A 15264-nucleotide genomic window follows, 5' to 3' on the forward strand; every position below is an offset into this window, starting at 1 on the left:
TCTGCAAATGACCATATTATTTAACTTCTCATGTGTTTGTATTATTTCCCCATACAGGCAATAATCACTTCAAAGGCAGGCCCCTCATCCTATATATCTTTGAGATTACTTAGCAATTGGAAATTCAAATGTTAATGATGTGAATTAACAAAATCTGCCCCTTGAGGTGAAGTCACTTCAACTCAATTGATTAAGTTCAAAAACTGACAAGGAATTATAGACAAGTGTGGAATCAAGCTAACATCACAACTGAAAATGCCAAAAAGATCACAGCTTTAGTGTACATAACAGTTCATACTAAGCCAGTTTTTTAAAAGCCTTTTACAAAAATGCTAGCAACAAGGCTAGGTTTTACTAATCACATATTAAATATTAAACTGAATAAATAGTTTTGACTGAAGACAAAAAAACAAAACCTCACAGCTCATACTGCCAATTATCTGTAAGAACAGTAAGATATAAGCTTAAACTAAATTTCTTCAATTTCGTTTGACTCTCCAAAGTATAACTCCAAAATAAAAATGAAACTCAAATGACACATACCTGTGTACCCTCTGATCACATCTTAGGACAATGAGAGGATCTATCATCAGGTCATTCTGAGTATACTTTTGCTGTCGTACAAACTTTATTGAAGGTTGAAGTGCATTAACTGTCATTACCCACAGCCTGATAAGAAAATAATCACATGTTCAAAAACAGCTATATTATATTTCAAACTTGGAGCCATCTACTCCTAACTTAGAATGATATATTCAGGAAAAAATTTTTAAAAAGATGTGAATGAACTTGGAAAAATTAAAACTATAGAAACCTAACTTAAGTATGATGTCTCTAAAACAAATGAAGATAAAACTGTAAACACAAAGTAGTTTCAAAAGTCCTCACAGTTGTAATGGAATAATCATGGCATATAAAAGTATGAATGAAAATCCCAGCACTTTGAAACTGTATCTGGCCTCATAAATTAAGTCCTGGTTCTGTATCACCATAATATCTCAATGTGAGATGCCACTTAGAAATTAGACATCAAAACTATAAAAGTGATTACTAACTTGACTGTATATTATAATTACTGAAGGATATGCCAGTATGAAGAGTACCTGATCTCTTACAGGGAAGCCGCAGAGTTCATCAGCCCCACCTTGCACACAGAGCTTGCTTGTCCACTCTTACATATGAGTGGACAGCCAAGAGTCATCAGACACCTAAGGAAAGCATCTAGTTTGAAAGATTAAAATATGCAAACAGAGGGGCACCTGGGTGGCTCAGCCAGTTGAGTGTCTGACTCTTGATTTTGGCTCAGGTCACGATCCCAGCATTGTGGGATCAAGTCCCACATCGGCCCTCCCTCACTCTCTCAAATAAAAATAAATAAGTAAATAAATAAATAAATATTTAAAATATGCAAACAGAGGGGCGCCTGGGTGGCGCAGTCGGTTAAGCGTCCGACTTCAGCCAGGTCACGATCTCGCGGTCCGTGAGTTCGAGCCCCGCGTCGGGCTCTGGGCTGATGGCTCAGAGCCTGGAGCCTGTTTCCGATTCTGTGTCTCCCTCTCTCTGCCCCTCCCCCGTTCATGCTCTGTCTCTCTCTGTCCCAAAAATAAATAAACGTTGAAAAAAAAAAAATTAAAAAAAAAAAAAATATGCAAACAGAAAGAAACTTCAAAGAAACAGAGAATGTAGGGATGAGAAATTTTTCTTAAGCCTATAATTAATATCCTTAAAGGACAGAATATTGCATATATGAAACAAGAACAGTAGGCATTTAAAAATATTCAGGTAAGAAAGAATTCTTAGAAATTAAGAATATAACAAATTTTTTTAATTCAAATCAAAGACCAGAAGATAACACTGAGGAAATATTCAGAAAATATATTTAAAAGACAAATTTAAAAAGAAGAGAGAAAATTGAAAAATCGGGGGGTTTAAACCAAGAGGCTTAAAATCCCAATTACAAAAACTACAGAAAACAGAGGAAAAAAATTATTGAAGAAAAAATATATATATTAAAATGTCCTTAGAAATGAAGGCATTAGGAGTGCCTGGGTGGCTCAGTCAGTTGAGCGTCTGACTTCAGCTCAGGTCATGATCTCACAGTTTGTGGGTTCGAGCCCCGCATTGGACTCTGTGCTGACAGCTCAGAGCCTGGAGCCTGCTTTGGATTCTGTGTCCCCCCCTCTCTCTCTGCCCCTCCCCTGTTTGTGCTCTCTCTCTCTCTCTCTCAAAATAATAAACATTAAAAAAAAAAAAAAATGAAGGCATTAGTCCCAGACTAAAAAAAGGCCAAGCACATGAAACTATGAATAAAAAAAGACCCACACCAAAATACATCATCATGAAATTCCAGAGAACAGTGAAAGAAAAAAACCCTACAATTTAAGAGAGAAAAAACAATGGTCACATACAAAGGAGTGGGAATTGGTATATCATTAGATTACTTAATAGCAACAAGGGAAGCTCAATTCATTCAGTAGGATGAAGTCTTCAAATTTCTGAAAGGAAAATTGAGCTAGAACTCTACACCCAGGCTAAAGAATAATCACATGTAATGGGAAGAATAAAAACCTTTTCACACCTGGAAGTCTCAAAAAATAAATAAGTTCTCTAAACACCCTTTCTCAGGGAACAACTTGAGTGTGTGTTCCACTCACTAAAATGAAGACGTAAACCAAGAAAGAGAAAAACATGGAATCCAAAAAGAGAGACAAAAGCAATTCCAGGATGACTACTGTGCATGTCCCAAATTGAAAAATGAAGATGGAAAGCTATGAAAGGAATGTTTCCAACAAAAAAATGTTACTGATACATTACCTGATGTATTATAACTAATTGTAAAGTAAATTTCCTCTCAATGAAGTTGAGGGATGAATTAGTTGATACAAAACAAAAACAAAAGCAAAACAAACCCCAAGCAAATGGAAGAGGAAAGTATTAACTCAGGGTTTGTGTATAAGGTATAAAGGAAGGCAGCTGTATAGGAAAGAGACTGTAATCAAAGGATATTGCATAGGTCACCTATAAAATTACGACTTAAGAGGCACACTGAATACTGCTTCAACCAAAAATTTTGATATTACTGTGTTGGGAGACACAGAGGAAGGGAAAGTATGTATTGGGGGAAGAGGAACTCATGGAGGAGCAAACAGGTAAAAGTGCTAACCCTTTATCTTGTATAGTGGAAAGTCGTAAGATAATTTCTAAATTGGATAGTCAGGAAATCATAGTAATTATATTACTGAGATAGATGGGGGGACATAAATGCCAGAATAAAAAGGTAAGAGAGCTGAAAATAGTTGTCTCTGGGGAGCAACAGTCTAAAATGGGAAGGAATATACTATTTATGTTCTTAAGTTATGTGTATTTCTTTATCTGATATAAGTAAAAATTAAATTTGAAAAGTATAGGGGCACCTGCGTGGACTCAGTTGGTTAAGTATCCAAATCTTGATTTTAGTTCAGATCATGATCTCATGGTTTGTGGGATCAAGCCCTGAATCAGAGCCTGCTTGGGATTCTCTCTCTCTCTCTCTCTCTCTCTCTCTCTCTCTCTCTCTCTCTCTCTCTCTCTCTCAATCTCTGCCCCTTCCCCACTTGTGGGCACACACGCACTCTCTCTCAAAATAATAAGCATTTAAAAAAATAAAAAGCATAAATATTCCCAGACCTACTGAATCAAAATCACAGGTAAGTCCAGCCCAGCATTCTGTTTTTACTAGGTGTTTTTGGTTGTTTCTCTATTTAAACAGTATTTTCTTTTGTTTTTATTTAAATTCCAGTTAGTTAACCTAGTGTAATTTTAGTTTCAGGTGTACAATTTAGTAACCCAACACTCACATAAAACACTCGGTGCTCATCACAACAAGTGCACTCCATCCCCATCACCTACTTAAACCAGGTGTTTTTGATGCAATATATGGAACAGGAGAGACTCATCTTTGTAAAGGCAAAATAATTAATCCAGTATTCTCTAAACTTTACTGCACACCAGAATCACCGGGAAATACTTAAAAAAAAAATACTAATGGCTGACCTAATGACCACCAACAGACATTCTGATTTAATTGGCATGGGTTACAACTTGGGGGTTAGGGGTTTTAAAAGCTCTCCAGGTGATTTTTAATGTGCAGCAAAATTTGAAGCCATGGCAATGATTGGAAGATACAATGGTGATCTAAATCACAATTAGCCACAAAAGACCATACATGAGGAACTCATTTTTATTAATTTTTTTTTTTTTTTCAACGTTTATTTATTTTTGGGACAGAGAGAGACAGAGCATGAACGGGGGAGGGGCAGAGAGAGAGGGAGACACAGAATCAGAAACAGGCTCCAGGCTCTGAGCCACCAGCCCAGAGCCCGACGCGGGGCTCGAACTCACGGACCGCGAGATCGTGACCTGGCTGAAGTCGGACGCCTAACCGACTGCGCCACCCAGGCGCCCCGAGGAACTCATTTTTAAAGAACTTTCTCAAGTTGGAAATACTTTAAAGTTTCTCTCTGTTTCTTAAAAGAAAGTTTATTCTTTTTTTTTAAATTTCTTTTCATGTTTATTTATTTTTGAGAGAGAGAGAGAGAGAGCGCGCGCGCGCGCGAGCATGAGTGGGGGAGGGGCAGAAAGAGAGAGGGAGACACAGCATCCAAAGCAGGCTCTAGGCTCTGAGCTGTCAGCACAGAGCCTGATGCCGGGCTCGAACCCACAAACCGCAAGATCATGACCTGAGCTGAAGTTGGCACTTAACCGACTGAGCCACCCAGGCGCCCCAAAGAAAGTTTATCCTTTTCCTTAAAGTTATAACAGCTCTCTAATTAGCAGTCTTTAGGAAGGATTTATATTATCAGATACTCAACCATTTTTTCCACATTTAAGTTTAGGTTATTGTATACAATCACTGCTATACACTTATTTATTACATGAAACAATACACTGAAATTACCTTCTAGGCATCACAGTATTAAGAACCATCCATAGTTTATTGACCGTTTGAAGAATTCGCCGCGGAACCCCTGAATTCAACAGCTGGTTCATATTGGATGTTAATACTTCTGCATATGGTATAAGTTCACTGGCAGAGAGCAGAGTCAAGTGTTCTAGAATCTGCATCACTTGTGTGTGACTTACTGGGACAGCTGAAAATGCTAAAAGGAAAACTTAGCAGTCATGATCTAACTTCTATACAGCTTACCAAATATTTGGTAATACCGTCCTATCAGACTACACACTACAAAAATCAAGGAAACACTGTTGCTCAAAAAGAATAAAACTTTCAATCCTGCCCATAAGTGGCTATACTTAAAATAAGAGCCCTAAGAAAAATTCATGTTAAGTATAGTTATATCATAAAAAAACAAAACAAAACAAAACAACAAGAAAAATCCCATTTAAAAAAATACATTGGTGACCCAAAGACAAATGTCATTTCCTTGGTGATTCAGACTAATTTGAAAAATTGACTGAAACATGAAAATATACCCAAATATTGTTTTTGGTAGTAACATTCATTAAGATTCAAACTTCTTGATATCTTCCATCTGGGTGGCCCCCTCTATAGGATGTAAGTACCCAGCACACTGCTGTTAGTAAAAAGTATCCAGAACTATGCTTTTCAATAGAATAGTCATTAACCACATGTGGCTATTGAACACTTAAGAAATGTAGCTAGTGCAAAATGAGATGTGCTGTAAATATAAAATACCACATTGAAAGACTTTGTATGGAAAAACAGTAAAATATTTCATTAATATTTTTATATTGGTTACATGATGAAATAATACATTAGACATACTGGATTAAATTAAATAATTATTAAAATTAATTTTGCCTGTGTTTTACTTTTAATGTGGCTATAGAAAGTTTAAAATCACATATGTGGGTCATATCATATTTCTATTTGAGAGTGTTTGAACATTATCCAGCAACAGCAAGTACACTGCTCTATTCCATGGCATTTATTTCTGACCAGTTCGGACCTTCCTAAAGCCACGTGACCTGTTTAGTGATGGACATAGAAACTATGAAAAAACAGATACAAGCATGTCAGAGAAATGGCTAAAACTCCTTAAACTCAAAGAAAATTACTTAAAATATATTAACCAAATATGGTTACATACCCTGGAACGCTTGGAAAATTCTGCATGATTTGAAGATTTCAATGAGCCTAACATCTCTTTGTACTACAACAGGGTAAAAGGAGTATCCATTTTACTATACCTTCTTGGAGTTGTTTAGGAGAGTGGTTTTTGGCATTATTGGTCAGTAGCATACGCCTTAACAGGGCATCAGTTCCTGTGATTTCTTCTTCACAGATCCAATCATCCACAATGCATAAATGTGGGTAATTAGTTGCAAGGAGACGTAGTAAAGCAGAATGTAACCCTTGAAAATTTACAAAAAGTCAACTGGATTCTTCATTCTCAAATATCAAAATCTTCTCCCTCCCGTCCCTTCCATTTTCGGCAAACCAAAAGAATGTGCACTTTATACTTCATATGTGCAAGCATACTACCATTTGAGAACTTCTGTTCAGTAGTTCAGCTAGAGAATCTGCTTAAGATCCCCAAGTGATTTGATACACAAAAAGGTGGAAACTACAAGTTTTATCAAAAGTTCTCAAGCTTTCTTCTACCCTATCCTAATATAAAAGTCTCCCATCAGGAAAAGTCACTTGACATAGCAATAGTTCAAGAGGGAGGAAGGAAAAAAAAGGTGAAAAGCATGTCCATTTTGGGAAGATCATATATGGTTTGAAAAAGGCCTCACTGAGAAATTCTGACAGGCTTCGATAGAAGAACACATGCTCTCTCTTCCAGCCCAGTTCAGAATCACTGCTACAGATGGGTAAAAAATCAAAATTGCCCCCTTTGAGTACCTAAAAGATCTCAAGCATTCTATGTACATTTTTTCATTTCTCCCTAGCAGCCCTTCAAGGTAAGTAACATTGTCTTCATTCTACTGTAAGGAAACAGACTGAAAGACATTTTTTAAAGTTCCCTGAGTCATGTAGCTAAGTATGTCAGCCAACCAAAGCAGTACTGATGACACCTACAAGACACTGCATTGGCCTTCCTTCAAGAAGAGTTAAGGAAGTTCAAAAGGAATAGGAAACTTCCTTTCACTAAATCAAAGTCTTGCTTGTAACAAGATTATGCTATGCTATGCTTATAGCATAGTTTGACTATTCATGACTATTACTGTATAATATCAACGATAAAATAAATGATAGTGTACAAATAATTAGATACATGAAGTACCGCTATGCTAAATGGCACAAAAATATTGTTGTTACTATATTATTATCATCCTCATCAGAGTTGTAAGACTAGTAGTAACAGTATTAGGTGTAATACCAGTACTTTTCATCCAGTCATCTCCTTATTATGCAACTTAGATCAAATCATACCACTGCTCAGTCCCAGGAGGGACAGTATCTGCTTCCTTTGTCACAGAAACTGCTTAAAATTAATATTTGTATTTGAAAAATGCTGCAACAGTCAAAAGTGGTTTAATTTTTTTTTTTTTTTTAATGTTTGTTTTTGAGAGACAGAGAAAGAGCACGAGCAGGGGAGGGGCAGAGAGATAGAGGGAGACACAGAATCTGAAGCAGGCTCTAGGCTCCAAGCTGTCAGCACAGAGCCCGATGCAAGGCTCAAACTCACAAACTGCGAGATCACAACCTGGGCCAAAGTCAGCTGCTTAACTGACTGAGCCACCCAGGCACCCCAAAAGTGGTATTATTTTAAAGTTTAAATATCTAAATGCACAACTACGTGTACAGTTAAGACTATCCCAAAACAGTCATAAACTGAGTACCTACAATAGTGAAAATTAATCTACATTTCATAATCTCTTCAATAAAATGTTACTTGCCAAACATTGTCAAATAAAACATTATTTCCTTGGAAAAGATTATGCAAAGATATAAGTAAATAAATGCAGACATCTGACTAAATGTGACCAAAGAAGGTCATCTTTGTTCCTGCTTGAAACCAACCATAACAAAGAAAGAAAAAGAAAACTCCAACTTCAGAGAAACAAACAAAAAACCCACACTCAAACATTACAAAGAGTGGTGTCAAATTAAGAAAAAAACTGAATTTTAAGAGGCGCATGGGCGGCTCAGTCAGTTAAATGTCCGACTTCAGCTCAGGTGATGATCTTGTAGTCGGTGAGTTGGAGCCCTGTGACAGGCTCTGTGCTGACAGCTCAGAGCCTGGAGCCTGCTTCAGATCGTGTGTCTCCCTCTCTCTCTGCCCCTTCCTCCTCACACTGTGTCTCTCTCTCTCTCAAAAATAAATAAACATTAAAAAAAAACTGAATTTCTAAAAATATTACTATATGTCTATTTGACAGTTTTACAGTAAAAATCTAGTAATTCTGTGGTATGGAAAATTATGGAGCAATTAAAAGCAATAAGGTAGATCTACATGTACTGGCATAAAAACATTTCTAAGACACCAAAAGAAAAAAGCAAGTACCAAAAGAGATAGGGTATAATACCATTTATAGTTTAAAAAAACAATTGTTTTACATGTGTGTAGCTATTAGCTTTATCCATATGAAACTGTATTTTTGTAGGTCAAAAAAAGTTGAATACCTGCAATTTCATATGGTTCGACTTACCGGAAAAAATGTCTGAAATTACATTCCAAAATAAAACTGGGTTTTGGGGAAAGGTAAATGCAAGGAGTAAGATAGGTATGTAAAGAGGAATTCACTTCTGAATTGTTGGATTTTTTACCATCGAGCACCTATTACACTTTATAACATAAACAGTACCGCATTTTTTAACAATAAACGTTAGCAGTAAAAAGCAAGCAAAACAAATACCTCCCAACTCTTGCTGCAGTCCTTGAGCCTGTCGAATAAGGAATTTGATAGGAATCTGATCCATTAAAGAAGACGAATATGATTTGGGCTTTCTTTGCATAGCAGCTGTCAAAGATAAAAAGTGTAAGATAAAAACAGTGTAACAAACAACAGCAATCTTAACCTTCAACCTAAATGGAACAAAAAACATTAAATTGCATTTCATTCACTTACCCTGTGAATATACTTCACAAAAAATGAAGAATCATTACCTAATAGTGGATACACAGGCAAAGCAAGAACATATCTAAGGGGAAGATCTGGAAAATGCCCCTACATTGAAACTAGTAGGGAAAAAAATCGTTGAGAAGCCATCTGCAGAAGTGTTATACACTAAAAAACAAAAACCAACAAAACAAAAAACAAAAAAACCCCCAATAAGTCAAGACTCTCCCAAAACTAATTAGGAAGACTAAATGTAGCCATGACCATATGGCTTAAAGCTTCATGACTCCAATAGTCTTAATTTAATTATATTATATATTATACTGGTGACTGACTTAAAAAAAAATTTTTTTTTAACATTTATTCATTTTTGAGAGACAGAGCACAAGCGAGGGAGTGGCAAAAAGAGAGAGACACACAGAATCCATGAAGCAGGCTCCAGACTCCAAGCTGTCAGCACAGAGCCCAATGTGGGGCTCGAACCCACCAACCATGAGATCATGACTTGAGCCTTAAGTCAGCCACTTAACCAACTGAGCCACCCAGATGCCCAGGTGACTGACTCTTTTTCTTCAGTTTATTTTATTATTTTATTTATTTTTTAATATGAAATTTATTGTCAAATTGGCTTCCATACAACACCCAGTGCTCATCCCAACAAGTGCCCTCCTCAATGCCCATCACCCACCCTCCTCTCCCTCCCACCCCCCATCAGCCCTCCTCAGTTTATTCTCAGTTTTTAAGAGTCTCTTATGGTTTGGCTCTCTCCCTCTCTAACTTTTTTTTTTCCTTCCCCTCCCCCATGGTCTTCTGTTAAGTTTCTCAGGATCCACTCTTTTTAAAGGAAGTTGGGCAGTATGAATTTGACTGCCCTCTCACAATTTCTACCTTTAGCCAGCAAACAATTCCTTTTTTTAAAAAAACAAGCCCATCTTAGGGGCAGCTGGCTGGCTTAGTCAGTAGAACATGTGACTCTTGATCCCAGGGTTGTGAGTTAGAGCCTCACACAGGGTGTAAAGATGACTTAAAAATAAAATCTTTTTAAAAGATAAATAAAGGGGCACCTGGGTGGCTCAGTTAGTTAAGTGTCTGACTTCGGCTCAGGCCCATGATCTCATGGGTTTGACCCACGCACCCCCCCCACCCCTCCCCCATATCAGACTCTGTGCTCATAGCCTGGAGCCTAGAGCCTGCTTCAGATTCTGTGTGTCCATTTCTCTCTGCCCCTCCCCTGTGCTCTCTTTCTCTCAAAAATAAACATTAAAAAAAAATTTTTTTTAAGTAATAAATAAATAAAACAAGTCCATCTTAATTTCTCTTCTTTTTCTGTGGTCTTAAATCAGTACCTACTCATTTGCTTAAATATCTATTATGGACTAGTTTCCCTATTTCCAATTTCTCTTCTCTTTGATCCATCCTTCACATTGCTGCCATAGTCCTCTTACGTAAATACAGATTTTATCAGATCACGTGCCTCCGGTTACATGCTCAAAATCCTTCAGTGGGTTCCTATATCCTACAGAATAAAGGTACCTACCAATCAACACTATCTTTTTTTTTTTTTACGTTTATTTATTTATTTTGAGAGAGAGAGAGCACACATGCACAGGCAGAGAGAGACAGAGAGAGAGAATCACAAGCAGGCTCTGTGCTGTTAGCAAAGATGTGGGCCCAATCCCACGAACCATCAAATCATGACCTGAGCCAAAATCAAAAGTCAGATGCTTATCTTTTTTTTGTCTCATCTCCACCATATTCTATATGCCTGGCACCCTCCTCTCATTCCAAGGTACTTTATTATACACCATAGGACTATATGATCAACCAGGATGTTCATAGTGTAAAAAAAGCATATGCAATATGCTTACCCTTTTTTCAAATACAAACCACAAAGTGTAAACTCAACAATTTTTTTTTTGAAGACAAGAAGTACATAAGTCCAAGTGTTAGAGTAAAGGTTGAGAATCATTGCCTATATAGACCATATACCTCTTGACTAAACATAACCTCCCTTGTAAATTAATAAATTAGCATCCTAGTTTTCCATACCAATTTTGTATGAATTCCATTAAGAACATGTTTCAGAAGGAAGTTAAACAGAATAGGTTCTAATGACAGTCAAATTGGGGTTCCAACACTTACTAGTGAAGGAAACAGTCTTAGAGCAATTAGGAAAGAAAAAGAAATAAGACATCCAAATTGGAAAGGAAGAAGTAAAAATGTCACTCTTTGCAGATGACATATGAAGACTCCATCAAAAAACTGTTAGAATATGGAGTACCAGGGTGGCTCAGTGGGTTGAGAGTCTAACTTTGGCTCAAGTCATGGTCTCACAGTTGATGAGTTCAAACCCCACATCTGGTTCTCTGCTGTTAGCACAGAGCCAGCTTCAGATCCTCTGCAGCCCCTCAGCCCCTCCCCCGCTCGCGCTTTCTCTTAAAAATAAATAAACATTAAAAAAAAAAGAACTGTTAGAATAAGTGAATTCAGGGGGCACCTGGGTGGCTCAGTCAGTTGAGTGTCTAACTCTTGATTTCGGTTCAGGTCATGATCCCAGGGTTGTGGAGCCTGCTTAGGATTCTCTCTCTTCCTCTGCCCCTCTCCCCCATTTGCACTCTTTCTAAAATAAAAAGTCTACTATTAAAAAAATCAATTCAGTAAAACTGCAGGATATAAAATCAATACACAAAAATTTATTGTATTTCTATACACTAATAATGAACTATCAGAAAGAGAAATTAAGAAAACAACCCCATTTATAGTTACATCAAAAAGAATAAAATACCTAAGAATAAGTTAAACCAAAGAGGTGAAAGACCTGAATACTGAAAACTATAAGACATCAATGAAAGAAATTAAAGAGGACACAAATTAATAATATTTGTTATTTATAATTTGTTATTTATAACATTTGGACTGTTTAAAATTTTTTTTTCAACGTTTATTTATTTATTTTTGGGACAGAGAGAGACAGAGCATGAACGGGGGAGGGGCAGAGAGAGAGGGAGACACAGAATCGGAAACAGGCTCCAGGCTCTGAGCCATCAGCCCAGAGCCTGACGCGGGGCTCGAACTCACGGACCGCGAGATCGTGACCTGGCTGAAGTCGGACGCTTAACCGACTGCGCCACCCAGGCGCCCCACATTTGGACTGTTTAAAATCAATATTATTAAAATGCCCATATCATCAAAAGCTATCTACAAATTCAGTGCAATCCCTATCAAAATTCTGATGGCATTTTTCACAGAACTAGAACAAATAATACTAAAATTTGTATGAAACCACAGAAAACCCAAAAGCAACCTTGAGAGAGAAAAACAAAGCTAGAAGGATCATGCTCTCTGATTTTAAACTATATTACAAAGCTATAGTAATTAAAAGTTTGGTATTTGTATGAAAGCAGACACATAGATCAATGGAACAAAGTAGAGAGCCCAGAAATAAACCCATGCATACACGGTCAACTGATCCACAACAAAGGAGACAAAGATATATAATGAGCAAGAGGACAATCTCTTCAATAAACAGTGTTGGGAAAACTGGACAGCCACGTGCAAAAGAATAAAGCTCAACTATCTAACACCACACACAATGATTAACTCAAAATGGATTAAAGACTTTAACAGAAGACCTAAAACCTTATGACTCCTAGAAGAAAACGTAGGTGGTAACTTCTTGGTCTTGGCAGTGATTTTTTGACTCTGACACCAAAACCAAAAGCAGGACACCTGGGTGGCTCAGTCAGTTAAGCGTCTGACTCTTGATTTTGACTCAGGTCATGATCTCACAGTCAGTGTGTTTGAGCCCTGCGTCGGGCTCTGCACTGATGGTGCAAAGCCAGCTTGGGATTCTCTCTCTCCCTCTCTCCTTCTGCCCCTTCTCTACTTGCACCCTCTCTCTCTCAAATTAAATAAACTTAAAAAAAAAAAAGCAAAAATAAACAAGTGTGACTACATTAAACTAAAAAGCTTCTGCACTGGAAAGAAAACCATCAACAAAATGAAAAGGCAACCAAATGAACTGGAGGAAATATTTACATATCATAAATCTGATAAAAGGCTAATGCCCAAAATATATAAAATAGCTCCTACAACTCAACAGCAAAAAAAAAAAAAAAAAAAAAAAAAATCTGATTTTAAAATAGGCAGAAAATCTAAATGGATATTTTTACAAAGAAGATATACAAATGGCCAATAGGTATATAAAAAGATGCTTAACATCATTAATCATCAGTGAAAGGCAAAAAAAACCCTGCAATTAGCCATCACCTCACACCTGTTAGAGTGGCTATTACCAAAAAAGACAAGAAATAAGTGTTGCCATGGATGTGGAGCAAAGGGAACCCTATGTGCTACTGATGGCAATGTAAATTGGGTATAGCCAATATGGAGGTTCCTCAAAAAATTAATAATAGAGGGGCACCTGGATGGCTCAATCTGTTTAGCATCTAACTCTTGATTTTGGCTCAGGTCATGGTCTCACGGTTCGTGAGATCAAACCCTGTACCAGTCTCCATGCTGACAGTGTGGAACCTACTTGGGATTCTCTCTCTCCCACTATTTCTGCCCCTTCCCCACTCTCTCCCTCAAAATAAATAAATAAACTTTAAAAAAAAAATCTTTAAAAAATAAAAATTTTAAAAATTAAAAAGTTAAAAAAATTAATAGAACCATATGATCCAGCAATTCCACTTTTGTGTAATTTACCTGAAAAAAATGAAAACATTAACTTGAAAAGATCCCCCCATGTTCACTGCATTGTTCACAATAACCAAAATATGGAAACAACCTAGGTGTCCATCAATGGATGAATGGATAAAGAAAAATGTGGGATGTGTGTGTGTGTGTGTGTGTGTGTGTAATATAATTCATCCATAAAAAAAAAATGAAATCTTACCATTTTCAACAACACAGATGGACTTCGATGGCATTATACTAAGTGAAAAAAGTCAGAGAAAGACAAATACCATATTATCTCTTTTATGTGGAATCTTAAAAAAAAAAAAAAAAAGCTCACAGATACAGAGAACAGATTGGTGGATGCCAGAAGCAGGGGGTGGGGGATAGAAGAAACAGGTGAAGGGGGATTCAAAAAAGAAAAAGAAAAAAACCCTCAATACTAAAAACCCATTTTGAAACCACAGCCCTATGGCTCATCTTGATATAAAATAAAATTGTATAAAATGTATAAAATAACACTAAAGAGGAAAAAAACACATAAAATGGTACTTTAAAGAGAAAGTAATAGATTGACTATACTTACACAGAATACTTATATATAAATTAGTAAAGATAGATAGATATGTTAAATAATAAAGTACACACACACACACACACACAGGTGTTCCAGTGATAGTCAAATCCTGGTTCCCACACTTATTGCTTAGGGAAGTTCAGCTTAGGGAAGTTCTTACCTTCCCTGTGCCTCAGTGCTCTCACCTGTAAAATCACAGAAACAGTACTCATCTCATAGAATTGTTGTGAGGGTTTACATGAGTTAACACATGTAAAGTGCTTCAAGTAATGTCTGGCACATGACAAGCACTCAAATGTTAACTGGTATTATTAAGATCTATAGTCTCCAAGATTAATTTAGGGTAAAGTATCAATATTTAAGTTTCTGGACCTATAAAAATGAAGACAAAATCCTGATCACATTTTAATGATTCCATCAAAGAACTAGCAGCCCATGAGGCGCTGCCTAAAGCACTTATTTCTCTTTAACATCTCTGTGAAATACAGCATCAAAGATATTCTTAATCCTTCAGTAAAAGATAAACTGTAATTTGACAACAATCATATTTCCAAACTTCTTCCAATGCATGGCTTTCAAAGAGTCAAATCTAACATTTAATCTCATCCCCAACAAAACTGTAGAAATACTTTGAATATTATTTACATTGCCCCTAGCTTTTGTGACATTTTAATCCTTAAAATAATCCGATAGAAAATAATTCACGTAGAAATTAGTGTAAACTTGATACCAAAGCAGAAAGAGAAAAAAGAAAGAAGAAAAAAGGTCAATTTCACTTGTTTAAATACAGATGGAAAAAAAAAACAACAACAACACGCAAATCAAACCTAGCACCATACTAAAAGAATAACATACCAAAACCAAGTAGGATACATTCCAGGAATATAAAGATATTAATTTTACAATGAATTATATAAATAGACCAAACAAATCATCTCAATAACTGCCAAAAAAGTATTTACTTGATAAATTATTTTTTA

At 36.5% G+C, this 15264-nt stretch overlaps 1 protein-coding gene across 2 annotated transcripts in view; it reads right to left on the reverse strand.

Annotated features, from left to right (window-relative positions):
- Window positions 1-15264, reverse strand: part of INTS2 (integrator complex subunit 2) — a 61317-nt gene that overhangs the window by 12648 nt on the left and 33405 nt on the right. For both annotated transcript variants that reach the window (XM_047080926.1, XM_047080925.1), the window contains exons 16-19: window positions 8827-8931; window positions 6211-6375; window positions 4937-5138; window positions 544-669 (exon numbers count right to left, since the gene is read on the reverse strand). In XM_047080926.1, coding sequence (XP_046936882.1) covers window positions 544-669; window positions 4937-5138; window positions 6211-6375; window positions 8827-8931 — 598 coding nt within the window. The remainder of the gene's footprint in view (window positions 1-543; window positions 670-4936; window positions 5139-6210; window positions 6376-8826; window positions 8932-15264) is intronic.

The sequence above is a fragment of the Lynx rufus genome, unplaced genomic scaffold (assembly GCF_022079265.1).
Source record: "Lynx rufus isolate CCGP_SWC_20201006 ecotype Redwood Valley unplaced genomic scaffold, mLynRuf1.p SCAF_18, whole genome shotgun sequence".
NCBI lineage: Eukaryota > Metazoa > Chordata > Mammalia > Carnivora > Felidae > Lynx > Lynx rufus.